General features: G+C 37.3%; 1 protein-coding gene across 12 annotated transcripts in view; it reads left to right on the forward strand.

Annotated features, from left to right (window-relative positions):
* agrn (agrin) overlaps positions 1 to 17,519 on the forward strand; it is a 282,960-nt gene that overhangs the window by 166,608 nt on the left and 98,833 nt on the right. For all 12 annotated transcript variants that reach the window (XM_059527826.1, XM_059527817.1, XM_059527821.1 and 9 more), the window contains 2 exons: positions 6,711 to 6,935; positions 14,197 to 14,424. In XM_059527826.1, coding sequence (XP_059383809.1) covers positions 6,711 to 6,935; positions 14,197 to 14,424 — 453 coding nt within the window. The remainder of the gene's footprint in view (positions 1 to 6,710; positions 6,936 to 14,196; positions 14,425 to 17,519) is intronic.

The following is a 17,519-nucleotide window of genomic DNA, read 5'->3' on the forward strand; positions in this document are numbered from 1 at the left end:
AAAAGATTCTACTGCTTATATAGATTTGGAACGTCTTTCAGTTTTATGGTGCTGCACACACCAGCCACTAGTCAGGTTACTATAATTAGACAGAAATTGGAAAGGCCACACTGGTAGTTTAAATTTGACATTTTATGTTTTAATTATTAGCTTTTCACCACCTCATGAACCCCAGTTTAGGAAACCTTGGTGTAATATAATGTTTAATACACTTCTCAAAGCTGATAACAAAGGACGAAAAGTATTTTCATATACCACTACCACTACAGTTAGGTCAAAAGTAATCTAAAAGTCATCAAAAAGAATGCATTACCATATGTGTAATCCAATAGATTATTACTAACTACTAATTACTAACTACATGATGACTTTTAGATTTTCTGTTATGTAATTTGTATTAAATATAGACTACTATCTGTCTAGCACTCTTACTTAAACAACCAACTTGAAGATCAATGACCTAGCCCTATTCATATTTTTGTAATTTTTTCTTCTGTATACCATGTGCCTCCAGTTTTCACTTCCTGAATTCTTATTTTTTTCTGGAATCATTTTCTACATCTAGGAATGTATAAAACCTTTTGAACATAATTGTATATCACTTTTTAGCTGGCTATAGAAGCAGGGATTATGTTTGAATTAATCTTGGCTGTGATCTGTTTCCAGTTGTGCAGATGCATAGATTTGTCTTTTGCATACTGAATACACGTGTACTGAATTAAATCCAGTCTTAAGCTGCGATCTGAAGCCTGTGCTAGCATTTGCAGTGTACTGCATGGGGTGCTTGTTGAAGCTAACTGGAGACAAACCTTGCCTCTGATAGACGTGTTTGGTAGTGTATTAAACATATGAGCTAATGTCGTCCTGCTGGTCTTGCCCGCGATTGTTACCTCTGTGTCTTCACAAGCCTGAGGTCAGGAGTGGCTCACTTTGGGAATACTACACAAGGAATACTATGCACTGACAGCTATCACAGGAGAACAGGAGTGCCTGGCCTTTAAATCAACCACAAAAGATGAGTATTATCCATTTTTGTGCCTAATTTTCTTTATCTAAGGGCAACACTGAGGCATGCAAAAAAAAAAAAAAAAAAAAAAAAGACAGCTGCAGTCAAATAAGCCCTTTGAAGAAATACATCAAAAGAACAAATCATCTCGCCGTATGAGGGATGACAACAGCAGAGGGTGGGACAATAGGTTTGGAGGTCATCTGTGGAGGTTCAGCTCCATTTTTTGGTACTCATCCAGTTTTTTCTATTGATACATCACAGCAAATATAGTGAAAAACAGAAATGCTTGGGAATGCAAATGGATATTTTTCTCCAGGCTTAGTAGACTTTGTTTTTGTTGTAGAATTACATACATTTTTACAACTTTGTTGCCTTGACAAAGCAATGCCTTGATTAAATGCTTAATCATCTGTAAAAATGATTTAAACCTCTTTAGAGTACTAAAGCTAGTTGCCAAATCTACAGCTACAGATCCTTTTCCAAATTGTGATGAAGAAAACATGTTAGTGGAGATTTGGCTAGTTCACTGATTGCTGATTAGATGGAGGCAAATTTGAATGCGAGTTTGAGGTTGTTTGTGAAAAAGAGGTCGATTTTATCTGGACGAAATCATTGGAGAACTTTAGTGTACCTCCCCAGCAAGAAGTGTTATTTTGTTTGAAGATCAAGTTCTATCATGACACCTCTTGGAAGATTTTAGCATGGTAATGAATATGACAGTGTTAACGTATTCGGTCTTGGCAGAATAGATCTGCTACACTGCTGAATTGATGCTGTTATTGTAGAGTATTTCTGCCGCTGCTGTTGCAAAGCAAGTAAAATAACTTGCTACTGCCAATATATAGTGCTGTGAGTATTTCAGACATACTGCAACTGCACAAGTAGCATATATAATAACATGTAGTAGATCTACATATACAAGTGGAGCTGGGGAAGGTGGAGGGTTTCCGAGTAAAGGTCATTGCACACTGAGTCCGAAATTTTCCCACATTAAAAAATAAATGCTTATGTCAGTCACGTTTACACACTGCCTCCGAAACTTTCTTCCTTCGTTAAAAAAATTCGGATTAGGTTCAATTTTCTGTGTTTTCGCATCTGTAGCATGCATTCTGATAGAAAATTAGGAAGAATTACAAATATAACTCTGAAAGCGTGCTGCTAAATGCTCTAGTGGATGCTAACCAGCCATTTAAACCTAAAGCAGCAAGCTTATTGGCTTCGTTTGCAACATGAACCAATCAGCTTGTGCCAAGTTTAAGTTTAATGCTGTGAATATCATCAGTTTGGCTTAATGAATCATCAGCCTGCACTATCTAGAGTTTCATGACAGAACTTGGTATTTTTGACATTGCTCCCATTCACTTCTAATGTAATTGCCTCACTGTAACTTACATTTTTTCCTGTTTTTTTGGTGCTATTATGCCACCAAATACTGTTAATACTGGTTCACTTCTGTTGAATCCATACTATTCAGAGGAAATGAGAGCGACACCACCCGCAGCTCTTCTCAAACCTCCTTAACACATACACACACTCATACATACACATACATCTTCTGTCACGCTGGAGAGGTTGCCCGGGGCTCGCGGTGCAGGGCGGGTTGTGCCGAGACGATCCTGTCAGGATCACGCAGCGACCATTGACAGCTCCCTGCACGCATTACGCATTAATACATCCAGCACTAACACATTATCACAGCACTGTCTGAAAGGCGGATCAGTGGAAGCTTCCTCGCTGTCTCAACTTCTTCTCACTCTGTTTATATCTTATTAATTCGTTGTATAGGTCCTATTATTTCCTACGTTTCTTCTTGTCCTAACCTCTTCAGAGCTGGAGGAGAGCAGTTAGTTGGCTGCGAGAGACATTTCCAGTTCATCAATAGGTAACTATACACTCCCACTCTTTCCTCAGGATACTGTATTTCTATCCTTGAAAATGAGCACTAAAGCATAAGGAGGAAGTGGCTCATCACTGTTGTGACCCCAACGATCCGTAGGGCGCCGTTCGACGCCGGTTACATTCTAATAGGCAATTTGCCTGCTTGTCTCAGCCCGAGAGGGCAGCTTATCTGTGCTAACACAGCGGAGAGCCGCATATGCACCTTATACTGAGTGGCCTTTTGCATTTTAATCAGCTCCTCCTTTTCCTCGACGCTCATCAACTCTCGGCGACAATAGGTGGAAAAGTGCCGAGTGTTATTTAATGGGTTTGCGGAGGCAATTCTGCGTACTGTCACAAAACAAACAGAGCGCCACTGAGAAGGAAGCTGTTTATGCAGATCATTGGACTCCTCTCAATGTATACTTCCTGACAGACGCATCAGAACTGATTTAAAGAACCACTTTACATCAGACTGATGGAATCAGATGTCTTAGAGGCAGGCTTTTGGGGATGAGGCCAATCTGTCGAAGCAGAATTAATGAGTCAGAGCTCAGCTGCCATTAGTTATGACTGTGAGGATGAGGAAAGTACCAGAATGCGTCAGCCCATCTCAAAGGCCATCATAGACTGAACAGACTTGTTTATCATTTTAGGGAAAAAATAAAACTGTATAGGTTAGAGAGGGGTAGTAATTTGCAACATGTTAGGGATGAGTCATATGGCAATAAATTAATTGATTTTCAATTAATTTGGTTTCAAAAAATAAAATACTGCATTCAAATATTATTAAATTCAAATATAAACTATTTTTAAAATTTGTATTTACATTTATATTAGTAGTAGCTAAAAAATGTGTGTCAATTTTCACATGTACTGTACATCTTCAATTGCAGTCAGCTGTTTGGCTTTTTCTATACATATGGTCAAATGACAAAGTCCCACTAGTCCAGTGGTTCTCAACAATTAAGGGCCAAATAAGTCTTAAATTATTCAAATAGTATTATATTAACAGTCACACTTTATTTTAAGGTCCAGTTCTCTCTATTTGCAAACCATTAATTACGACGTTTGCCTCAGTAACTCCTAATTTGCTGTTTATTAACAGTTAATAAAGTTGTTGTTAAGTTTAGGCATTGGGTAGGATTAGGGATGTAGAATATAGTCATGCAGAATATGTGCTTTGTAAGTACTAATAAAAAGCAAATACTTTAATAATACGCATGTTAATAAGCAACTAGTTAATAGTGAGAATTGCTCCCCTACTCTAAAGTGTTACCATATTAACATAATTGTAATTAAAATGTAATCAAATTGTAATTAAACCACTAACTGAGATGTACAGCATTTAACTGCAGTTGTGTGTTTAAGTTTATTTATTTCTATTACAAAAGAAGTGAAGATATAAGGACTTTTGACTTGTCTATTATAGATTTTTGTACACCAATGTACAGTATCATAAAAATTTCCTTAATTCAGCATCGCTACAAAGTGTAAAACACGACCTGTGTGTATTAGCACTTCCTCCACACAAACATTCACAACTGAGTTTTTTGGAAGTGCGAGTGGTTGATTAGTTAGCGAGCCCAAGCTGATGAAGTGCGAGGTTCAGACGTGCAAAGACGAGGGAGGCACAGTCATCTTTTTTTAGAGAGAGAAGAAGAAAAGAGAATGAACACTTTGATCACACAACACACGAAAGCACCACTGATTTCAGACTTTCGATGTCGCTTGCCAGGTTTATCACATGCGTGCGAGTGGGTTTGTGTGTGTGTGTCATGCTGCAAAAGTGGAGCGCGGTCCTTAGAGACAGGCACAAACCTTTAATTAAACAAGTGTGTTCTCCTAACAGATTTACACAAAGTAAACCGCACAAATGACAGAGGAGACTGTAGGCTGATATGACACATTGCAGAGGTGAAAACAGGGACAGAGATAGTGAGACTGAATTAGAGAGTGTGGGAACGGTCGGAAATGAAACTAGCCCTCTCTGAAGTGACACGGTCCCTTCACTCTTCAGCGTCTCCATGTTGTCAATGCCTCATGAATATGTATCATCTAAATGATAATGATAAGAATCAGATGGTTCCTGTGAGTATCAGAAACAGTTATGCATTCATTCCAGTTAAATTGCCCTGGTGTATTGCAAATTAAAACGTCCACCTTTCTCATTTATGTAGAACTGAGGGATTAGTTCATCAATTACTTACCTTTATGTCATTCCAAACCTGTATGACTTTTCTTTCTTCTAGCATAATCAAACAGGAGAAATTTATGCTGGTCGTGGTTTTCTATGCAGTTACAGTGAGTGGTAATAGAAGCTTTTAAGCTTCAAACATGATTCTTTAAAAGTAGTAAAAATGGTCTTGTGCGCTATATTAAAAATTTCATGCAATAGCTTTCTGATGAACAGATTGAAATTTAAGTTCTTGTATACGTCAAATGTTTGAGTCCCTAAACTGGATTTGAGATCCAGATCATTCCAGTTTGTGAAAAAAATCATCTGTTGGTTTTGTCAGGGGCATCAACTGATTTGTTGCTGTGTTATTATTACCTAAAACTAATTCAATAGTTTTCCGTTATTTGAAATTAAGCTGAAAATTTATATATATATATATATATATATATATATATATATATATATATATATATATATATATATATATATATATAAATTACAACTAAATATAAAAACAAAAATTCAAAAGTGTGACTAAAGCACATGACAAAAATACAGTACTAAAAATAGCATGACAAATGGTATTATTATATATACATTATATAAAAATGTATATATATTCTTAAATATGATATATTACAATATATAAGTATAAAAATAATACTAAAATAATACTGATTCACTGGCAAAATCTGATTCAAATGTGTGATTTGTTTATGCTTATAAATTTCAGTCTATTCATCACACAAACTGGCTTCAGTAGACTTGCACTTGAAATAAAATGAATGAGTCAAACGGACAACTTATGATACTCTTAAGACACATTGTCATTTTTGAAACTTGACAGCCCTCAATACACTTTCACTATATGAAAGGGAGAAGCCAGGATTTAAGATCTGTTTGTGTCAGGTTTGAAACGGCATAAGTAAAATGATGACATATATTTCATTTTTGTGTGAATCATTTCTTCACCTTCAGTCCTGAGTGGTGGAATGTTTAATAAGAAATAGACAAAGTCTTTTTCAGAAAAAAAATGTGGCTTTCTTATTTTCAGAGTGAAAAAAGCTGATTAGGTCCCTCCAGCATAAGGACGGGTACGCTGAAGCATAGCAATTGAGAATGTTTTGTGAATGCAAAGCTTGCTTGAAATGGTCTGTGGTGAATTAGAGTGACTTGTTTGTACACCCACCCAGCTGTGACCAAATATTCAAGTGTTGGGCACTGAGCTGTTCTTCAGCCGGGGTTAAGCCACTTCACTCTGCCATCTGTATTGACACGGGGGATGTCTGAGCCGTGTGGAGGTGCTGGGAGACCGTGCCTCATTTTAACCCAATATTTTCTCAGTAATAGGGTTCATGTTTGGCGCTCACCCATGAACTCCCACCTTAAACAGACTTTGTTGTGTGAACATGACAAGCAGCCAACCAATTACACGAACACGTCCAACATTGTGTAATTTGTGCTAACGTTAATATTAAACTTTGGCACATAACTCCTCCTGTACCATGTGTGCTAGATGCATGAATAGGTACAAGCATACTTTATAAAACAAGCAACCACATAGCAACACACTAAGAACCACTTCATGTCAGATTATGTTATTCAGGCATTTTCTACATTCACTTTCTCTTTTCCATGTTTCAGCCTTGAAGGACCCATGCAGTGAGATGACCTGTAGCTTTGGCAGCACCTGCATCCAGTCATCCGACGGTCAGTCGGCTAAGTGCATGTGTCCTCTGAGTTGTGAGAACGTCCCCAAGAACGTGGTGTGCGGCAGCGACGGACTGGACTACCAAAGCGAATGTGAGCTCCATATGAAAGCCTGCGCCACTCAGAAGAACATCCGCTTGCATCACCAAGGCCGCTGCGGTGAGTCTGGAGCCTTTAAATTGTCATAAGCATTCCATTTATGTGATTATCACGTGTAGTTCTGTTACCATCTTGCCATTCTTGCATTGCAACTTCCTTCAAAGTGATCACAGGGCGTTTTGGCTGCGTTTTAGGATTGAGGTCAATGTTGGGCAGTGTTACTTGTAAATACATGTGATCCCCTTTCTGAAACAAAACATATAAGCCTCTCTCTCTTTCTCTCTCTCTCTCTTTCTCTCTCTCTCTCTCTCTCTCTCTCTCTCTATATATATATATATATATATATATATGTGTGTGTGTGTGTGTGTGTGTGTACAGTAATACGTTATTTTATATTATACATTTAATATTTTATATTATTATTTAAGTATTATATATTAATTATTACTTCTTATTTACATATTGCTTATCCAATAATATACATAATATAAAATATACAGTTATTTGTCATATTATGTTATTACTATTATGGAATATTATTTATTAATTATTATTATTTAAATAATAATGATAATAAAATTATTAATATATATATATATATATATTTTATTCTGTTTTATTTTTTATCTTCCATAATTTGAAATAGTTAGAAAGCAGAAAAATTACTTTGACATAATGTATTTGTAAAAAGTAATTTAATTTAATTTAATTTAATTTTATTTTATTTTATTTTATTTTATTTTATTTTATTTTATTTTATTTTATTTAATAATTCAGAATCAGAAAGCCCTTTGCTGCCAGGGAAGGGATTTTTCTTGATAACGAAGCTTCCAGTGTACACATATAAATACAACAACCAGAACATAATATGAAATTAAAGTAGAATAATATTAATAATAAAAAAATAAGTATCTGATTATGGAACACATCACTTGTATTGCATTATTCCTAATGTGATTTTGGATTCTGAATGCTTGTTAAAGAGTATTATGGATGGATTTTGAGTTAAAAAAAATCAACAGATCAATTATTCTGCTGAAAGCTCCCATCACATCACACTTCACCATGCTAACTGTCGGGATTTCTGAGCTCCTCTTCTGTGATTAAATCCTGGCTGTTTCATGTTAGTGAGGAGTTTGAGTCATGAGGACAGAGTGTCATTCATGAAAAGCCCCTTCCCACTCTGGACTGCCTAATGACATTTCCCTTCCACGCTGCCTGATGAGCTGTCAGATTCTTTTTCAGCTTATTCCGACCCTCTCTGACATTGCAGAGTTTTATTTTGATGTCTTTTATCCATCTATACTCCATGATAAAGTCTGGACACATTTACATTCACAAGTCAATAAAGATCCCCACAGACTGGCATGTTTGGAAAGTTCCAGTAGGCTAAGACCTGCTTTCTGTCTCCATATATTTGGTCCAACATACCCTGAACTCTCAGAGGCTGATCATTAGATCATTTTCATTTGTTTTGAGTGTCTAACGAAGATCAAACACTTATTTCTGAGTCAGCCGTGCAAAAGAATCATTTTCTTAATCTGTATTTTTGCCTTGTTTTTAAGTTAAAAAGATCAAATTACTTGGAGCAAAAATGTATAAAAGTAGTGAGACTTGTTTTCAGAGAGTTTGTCTTAAAATTAAGTATATTTTTCTTACTTCATTGCCATTGGAATTGTTCCAATGCACAAATCTAACAAAAGTTAGAAAGGTTTTTGCCCATGGGGCTATATTTTATATACTAATATTTTCTTTGAAAACAAGTTTAATTATCTTGTGCAGTTTCACTTCTCAAGTGTTTTATGAATGTTGATTATATATATATATATATATTGTTATAATTTTTTTTTTACTAAGGCACAAGACAAAAATACTATTTCAGAAGTTGATTTTGGCTGTATTTTTAATAAACTTTCTGAAAGCAAGTCTTGTGTCTTGTCTGGGGTGTTTCCTGCGGCAGAGTGAGGCAGACAGACTCAGACGGAAGTCACCTCTTGTAAATGATGGCTCTCTGGGCGGCAGGACTGGATGAATGCCTCGGGTCCCAGAGGACGTGTGGAGCATGTTTCTCCGCAGCTCTTGGGAGAGTGTCTTTCATTTTAACCCCCTCGAGAGTGCAAAGCACCAAGGAGGACAGACAGCAACTCTAAATCTAACTTAGAGACACCATCCTTGCGGTCACTGACTCTGATTCAGTCAGTACATACAAATGGTATTTTTATCACTGAGGGACACTCAGATAAGAAAATATGAAAAATGTAACTAAATAAAAGAAAATAAGAAAGCTGACCTCTAAACTGTCTATACAACATAAGTTAAGTGATGTTTCACTGCATAATCAGCTTCTTAATACGGATTTTTGCCTTTTTTTCCAGGAAAAATATTTAAACATCCTTAAAGCATTTTTACATTTATTTGAGAAACAGAATCACTATTTTTTTGTTTTTGTGTTTTTTTGCAAGAAAACATCTTTACTTGTGAAGCATAAATAAACATTATTTTATGTATGTTTTCCTAGAAAACATTTATAAAGATGCTTTTAAAAAGGTGGGTGTCTCTCCTTGTTTTTTTTGTGTGTTTTTTTTTCAGCTAAACATTTAAACATCTTGAAAACAAAAACAAAACAAAAAATAATAACTGAGAAGCAATAATTAAAATTATTTAAATAATTATTATGCGTCTTGTTTTCAGGAAAGCATATTTAAATATCCAGCAAAGACAGCATAGTCTTGTTTTTCAGAGAAAATGTCAAAACATGCAAAGAAGATACATTAACTTGTGGACTTTATTTATTTTATTTTTTATTTATTTTATTTACATTTTTTAAAATTTAAATTTGTAAAAATATTTTAAACATTGGATAAAATTTACTTTAGAAACAAAAATCATAATTCAATCATAACATTTAAATAACCTGAGAAGACAGTGTGTTTGCTAGAAAATAAAAATATTTAAAAGCAAAAAATAAAATAAAAATAATTTTGTCTTTTTTTTTTTTTTTGTGAAAACACATCTAAACATCCTAAAAAACATTATTTCGGCATCTCAAGTAAATTTATTGTGCATATTTTTTTTCCATGAAAAATAATAATTATTATTATTTTTAATCCTGCAGTGTTGCAACACATTTTGTTTTACACAGAGAACTGAGGAACAAAACAAAAAAACACACACACAATCAATCGTACAGCAGGACAGGGGCCATTATTATTTCAAAGCACACTTAAAGACACATTTTTGGCCAGCTCTGTATGCACATTCATTCCCGTAAACCGTGGCTACAGCTACTCTTCCTCCAACACATGCATTAAGGTCTTGGCCAGCAACTGTCAGGCACAAAGATACAGGGTCTGGACTAATGGAGCGGCCTCATACACACTCCCTGCTGGAGCGGTGCTCAGTGTGCCTGGTTAATTACAGCCACCCCTGCATGGCACTGTTAGGCAGCGATACACTGAATGCTGGCTCCAGCCGGCTTCTCTTAATGGGAGCTAATGGTTTCTCCAGTGGTAATGGCTGGCTTGCGTGGTGAGATGTTGTTGGAGGCACTGCCCGTATTGTGCTGGACCCTTTTGGTCACGCTCCATACTCCCCTCATCTGAGAGCCGTCCTATTATTGTGTTAGTATACACAAGTCCCAGACCTAGCAGCAACACTTTCTGTCAGCCCGCCTCTCTCTCTGGGCTTTTATGCTTAATGCCTTAGAACTATCGAGTTTAATTTCGTGTAAATTTTGGATGCATTGATTAATTTTGGCATATTTACATTCAAAACCATAAGACCATAAAAAAACGTATAAATGTTCTAAATGCCATGTTGTATGATCTGTCACTACAAATAATAATTGTCTTAATCTGCCACCCCCACCATAAATTTATGTGAGAGAAAATTATTATTATTATTATTGTTGATGATGATGTTGTTGCTGTTGTTTGGTTTTTAAAAATAATTATAATTGCTGTCTTGTTTTCAGAAAAGCATAGAAACATATTTTAAAGAGAATACATTTACTTGAGGATAATAATATAAATTTTTGTCTCGATTTAAAATAATATTTATTTATTGTTTGTTTGTTTGTTCGTGCTATAACTATTGGGTGTGCATTTAGGATGGATTAACTTGAAGTAGTTTTAACAATAATTAATCCACAGTCAAACCAACAATTATTCAGACACCAGAAATAATTTTAGATATTTTTTTTTTTTACTAGAGGGTGCAGAACACTAGAGTTCAGTTATGTAAGTGAGTACCACTTAACCAATACCAATAAAGTAAACTGTGACATATATACCCCAAAAAAATCTTGGTACAGTGGACTACCAGTAAAACTGATTAAAAACTAATTGGGACCAAAAATTATTAAGTCACTTTGAACTGACCAAGTTTTACTCAAGTGTCTTTTCTTTAATTTTTAATGCAAACTTTTTACAACACAGACTGAACAAAATTAAGCATTGCTTACATACATCCATTACATACCTTTCTATCAAAGTTATCTGACATTATCAAGATGAATTTGTTCTGACACAGTTTAGTTCTTGTCATATGTTATTACCATTTTTCTAAACTGTAGCAAATAAACTGTGATAATGTGAGAAATGCTGAAGGTGTCTGTATAAATTTTGTTTTGACTGTTTTTTTTATTTTTACAGTGAAGACTATGCAGTGCTATTTTACAGTTGATTGTTCGGTTTCTGTACCTGGACACTTATAAACTTGAAAAAAATTGAGACATTGTGTAAATAGCTCAAATAAATAAATAGAATGAACATACAAATCAAACAATTTTAAACAGGGCCCACTGGTACAACGCAGATTTACAAGCCAGTTTTTTCTGCATTTTTCTATCAGTTTCTTGAGTTTTCCCACATTTATGAACAGCACATTTTCATACATGATTAAAGCTTCTTGTGGTTTCTCAGTTTGGCCAATTTGAGCATTGATAAACAACATTTTCTGCTAGTGATTCCTACGTATGGAGAAAAATTGCTTCCTGCCCTCCAGCTGCATTTTGCGCCTCATCAGTGACGTCATGTGCAAACAACTTATTAGTTGACCAGTCATTCAGGAAAAAGACACTAGCTAGTTGATTCTAAAAAAATATGTCATTTTATACATCCCTAGTGTGCATATGTCCATCTGTGTTATTTGCTTTCATTTTTCTCTCTATCTCTGTGACTTTGTCTTCATTTCCCGCTTATTTTGTTCCCATTTTCTTCTTCTCTTTATTCGCCTGTGTTCTTCCTCTTCTCTCGTTCTTTGTTTTGTTTACGTGTTTTGTCTTTCTTGTCTAATTTCCTCTGTCCTTTCTGTCTCTGTCTCTCTTGTCTTTTTTCCTCTCTGTCTCCGTGCTTCTTTCTCTCTCGCGATTGTGGGACTCGCTCGCGGCTCGGCATTGTCTTAGCACGACACCGGCTGATAAGTCCTTTGTGCCATCTTGTTTCTGAAAAGTGTGGAGGCTGGCGAAACTGTCACACATATTTCAATAACCATCATGGCATTTCTATTACAATTATGATCTTGCCATACAGGGCCAGGGCCCAGAGCCCCCTGCAGCCACAAAGACCCATCAGCTCCCACATACTCATCACTCCTGTCCCGTCAGCTGTCACCCTTATCTTTTCACTTTTCAGTATTTCTTCTCAATAAATGACACACCACTGACAACAGCTCCATCAATAGTGCCTAGAAGATGCTTTGAAAAAGAAGACAATTCTAGTCAAAAAATGGCATTGTTGCTGTAGAGTAGTGGATAGAGCATGTGCTCAGACACCAGAAACTGTGCTGTCCTTAACCCCTTAAGTGTCACCCCCTTTTTAGGGGTAGAGCTGAAAAGGGCGTGTCCAGATTCAAATTAATGTAATTCTGGAACGGTTTGGAATATGAACCTAATTTTGGGCTCGTTTTTAAAAACACACTTGGAAGTTTCTTGTACATGTGAAAGAAGTTGAATAAAATTAAAAAATTAAAAACAAAAAAGTTATAGGTGTTTAAGTTTGTTGTAATAAAAAAAGTAATTTAATGTATTTATATTTTATTTAAAAAATTTAAATAAAATATGTGTTGAATTTAATTTCATGTCAAATGAAAAGCCTTAAGTCTAAAGAAGTTGTGTTCCAAATTTGACATTGATATCACAAAAAATGAGGTTTCTGTGTTATTTTTAGTCGCTATACCAACAATGTCCACTAGGTACTAGTCATGCTCCTGGTATGATTTGTAATGGACGACTGATTTGATTTACAATTTTTTTTTTATTCAAACAGCAATAAAACATTCTAGATAGGTTGTAAATGATTTTTTAATCAAACATAGCTACTAGAGTGTTGTTACAGAAACTTCACAAAAAAAAAGGTTATTTCATGTATGATCATACATGAAATTGACATGCATTACATATTTTACTGAACAGTTGCTACATCAATCATACATATACAAATATACATATTAAATTTATTCTGAATGATGTTTTGTCTGAATTATTGGCAGCCAAAAAAAATAAAAAATATATACTTTCGTGATTGTATGTGTATGTATCAGCTTTTTGTAACAAAAGCCAACTTCTTGGTGGGTTTTTTTTATTTGCTAAATTTTCTTGTCACAAATTAATGAATTACTGTCACTACATAATTTAAATATAAAACAGTGGTCAAATAAGAAAAATACAATCTCTAAGGTCTCCAATGATATATAGTTTGTCAAGATTAGTTTAGGTTTAGTATAGAATATTACGGTTTTAAATATGTAATGGCTTTGGGCCCACTGGTGGGTGAGTTTAAATCCAACTTTTATCAAAAAAGTTAATATCTTCAGGAACAAATGTACATGGGCTGCTGTTCAAAAGTTTAGGGTTGGTAAGATTTATGTATTTAGTGTTTTTGAAAGAAGGTTGCATTTATTTGATTAAAGGGGTAGTTCACTCATTCAATAATTTGTCATTAATTACTTACCCTCATGTCGTTCCAAATCTGTAAGACAACACAAGTAACACAAATTTATTTCTGGCCCTACATAGACAGCAAAGTAACTACCAAATTCAGGGCCAAGAAAGATAATAAGGACATTGTTAAATTAGTCTATGTGACATCAGTGGTTAAACCTCAATATTATGAAACGACCAGAATACTTTTTGTGCGCAAAGAAAACAAAAATATAAACTTTATGCAACGTTTCTTCTCTTCCATGTCAGTCTAGCTTCATAACATTACGGTTTTACCTTTTGTGTTAAAATAATAGTGAGTCTGCACAGATTGCATTGCTACGAGTGTCCTGAGTTCGAATCCCGGCTCAAGGACAAATTTTTTCCCACTGTTGTCCACAGATCCTTGCAGTGACACTCTGAACGATGAACGAAGTGTGGCCTGTCGGGTGAACCCGAAGACCTACAAGCAGTTTAACTTCGCACCAGCCGATTCCTGCCCTCCTGACAGTACGCCCATCTGCGCCAGCGATGGCAAAACTTACGAAAGCGAGTGTCAGATGCAGGGGATGGCCCTGCAGAACAACCTGGAGCTCAAGAAGGTCTCTTCAGGCAGCTGCAAGGAGAAAGGTGAGTTCCTCCTAAAGCAGTGATGTCACAGACACCCAGAAGCTCATGCTCGTGTCTGATAAAGGAGCTCTACGGCCGCATTTGATTTATTTTGTCATGGCTGCGGTGAGGAGGCTCTGGACAAATTAAGTCAGGTTAGCAGTACTGTCATGCCTACACGATACCAATCTCCACAAATCCAATTTGCCTGTCGGGCTCTGGCAGGTGTATTGTGGCAAGACTGTATCTTCACGGGTGATGAAAAGATCGTCCCTGCTTCGCTCTGAAGCCCTGTGGCAAAGCGCAGAGAGAGTGTGTTAAGCTGTGATAGTGCGCGAACAGTAGCTTAGTGTGTATGTGTGTGTGCCTGTGTCTGAACTATGTTTGTGCCGTGAGCGATAGCAGTTTGTGGGCCACTGTTGTTCCAGTATAGAGCAACTGTTTTTGTGCCGGTGTAACTGGAGAAACGATAGCATTTGTCACCAATAAATGTCTTACTTTGTTAGATACATGTCTAGAATGCTAACATGTGTTTGGGATCTGCTCAGTCAATATGTTAAATCAAAATGTGTCACTCATATCATTAGTGTTAATGTAATGCATGTTATTTGCTATTATTTCCAGAATTTTCTATTTCCATATCTCAAAACCTCCTCAAAGTAGATGCCTGAGCTGTTCAAGATCCCTCCAATCCTGATCAGACATGTATCATGTTATTGCTAATCAAAAGAGTCTTTCTTAAAAAGTTAGTAATATGATAAGCTAAGCTTAGCTGCTAACTGAAGGCTAAATGAAAAAAAAGAAAGGGATATGTTTAGTCACTGTTTTTAACTTTGCTACTATTTTCTTTAGCATAGCCTACTATCTTAACATAGACGGGCTATATTTTCATTAGTTAGAACAAGATATTGTGATAATATGCAAAAAATTTTACCAGACATTACAAAGACTTCCAGAGGGGATACGATTATGTGGGGTGGACTGATATTTACACCAGCAGTTTTCAAGAGAGATTACTCTATAATAAACTGAAAACTCTCTTTTAGGTCTGTTCTTATATGAAGCAAACAGCTTTCACAGTAATTCCAGATGGAGCCTTTTATTGCAGGTCAGCATTGTTAGTGCTGACAACTCTCACACACTCAGCGTGAGACTCACGGAATTGACACTTTTCTCACGCCACACATTAATTTTCTCACGCAATCAATAGCACTCTTAGTTACAACTATAATAATAGGATAATAGCAAAACTAATTTGGGAAAGGGTCATGTACGCATTTGGAATGCAGCCAATCACAGTCGTATCTGTTGATTTCTTGAACACCTGTGATTGGCCATTGCATTCTCTCACCTCTAAATGACGGACTTTTTTTCCTGCACGCTTGAGATTCAGCTCTCTGTATGTAAATAAGAAATTTATCGCGATGAACTGAAGTGACAGTTTTAGTGATTTTAAAGGAATGGCTATTTGCGGTCAAATAGACGCTCAATCTATGCAGACTAACAGATTAATAGAAACATATTTTAAATAACAGAATAAGTAATTGCAATTGCAAAATGTTGAAAACGTACTCGGTTACTAAACGTAACCTCGGTTCTCTCTAGAAGAGCGAACGAGTACTACGTCTTAGCTAAGACGCTACGGGAAAAGTCTCTTTCCACGAAATACTGAAGCAAAAAATTATCCTTAATTTTGTATTTTTGTAAAGCGCATTTGCAGCAGTACACAGCCATAGGCGAGACGGCTCGTTCGCTCATTGGCTTGTTCTGCGGCAACTGCACAGCCTATCGAGCGCAGGCTGATGCAACATCAGACCAATAAGGGCGTTTCGCGCCCTTCTTGCTAATTCCCGCCGAAACGGGTGTGGCCCAACCTATAAAAGGAGCTCGAAAAGGCTGACTCACCTGATTTATTTCATCGCCGAAGCGAACCAGAGTGAATCGTACGCACGGCAGAGAACGCAGTACTCGTTCGCTCTTCTAGAGAGAACCGAGTACGTTCTCTTACGAGAGCTCTCTCGTACTGCATCTTAGCTAAGACGCTACGGGAACCCAATGTAAAACGCCGTGCGCGCAGGGATCACACACCAATAAACCTGAAGCAACGCCCAGGATTTACAGTGCACAGTCACCTGAGGGACTCACAGAGAGTCCAGGACAGAAAGAGGGGAAGCCCTCCGTCCCATATCTAGCAGCATCCGTAGATGCGGCAATATGACATCACACAGCCGAGGCAAGGCCTGACCAATGTGGCAATGCGGGTCTTACGCAATACTGCCCATATAACAGTCGGCAGCGCATAGCGCTCGTGAACTCAGAATTCCCCTCAGGGCCCTGATTCGACCATACTGACAGCAGCCTTGCTTGCAAGACGGGAACCTCCAGGTTATAGAACCTGATAAATGTAGACGGCGAGGCCCAGCCTGCCGCCATACATATATCCTGCAAGGAGATCCCAGTAGACCATGCCCACGACGAGGCGACGCCTCTTGTGGAGTGTGCTCTGACGCCCAACGGGCACTGAAGGCCCCTGGAAGCGTAAGCTAACGCTATGGCGTCAACTATCCATCTGGATAGAGTCTGTCTCGAAACAGCCATTCCCTTGGAACGTCCACCGAACGAGACAAACAGCTGCTCCGTCTGCCGAAAGGCAGCCGAGCGAGACACATAAGCTCTTAAAACCCTGACAGGGCAAAGAAGACTCGAGTCTCCATCCTCTCCTGACACCAGCAGGGCAGACAGGGCAATAACCTGAGCCCGAAACGGTGTGTTGAGGGATTTCGGCACATAACCGTGCCTAGGTTTGAGTATGACTCTTGAGTCATTGGGCCCAAACTCCAAGCACGACTGGCTCACCGAGAGCGCATGCAAATCACCCACACGCTTCACAGAAGCGAGAGCCAACAAGAATACTGTCATGAACGTAATGCTGAAGGCTAACCGATTGGATAGGCTCAAAAGGGGGACCCTTCAAGGCCTCCAAAACCGCCGCGAGGTCCCACATAGGGACTGACGGAGGTCTGGGAGGATTCAGCCTCCTAGCTCCTCTGAGGAACCGGATGACCAAATCGTTCCTTCCTATTGACTGACCGGACGCCGTTTCAGAAAACGCTGCG

The sequence above is a fragment of the Carassius carassius genome, chromosome 37, assembly GCF_963082965.1.
Source record: "Carassius carassius chromosome 37, fCarCar2.1, whole genome shotgun sequence".
NCBI lineage: Eukaryota > Metazoa > Chordata > Actinopteri > Cypriniformes > Cyprinidae > Carassius > Carassius carassius.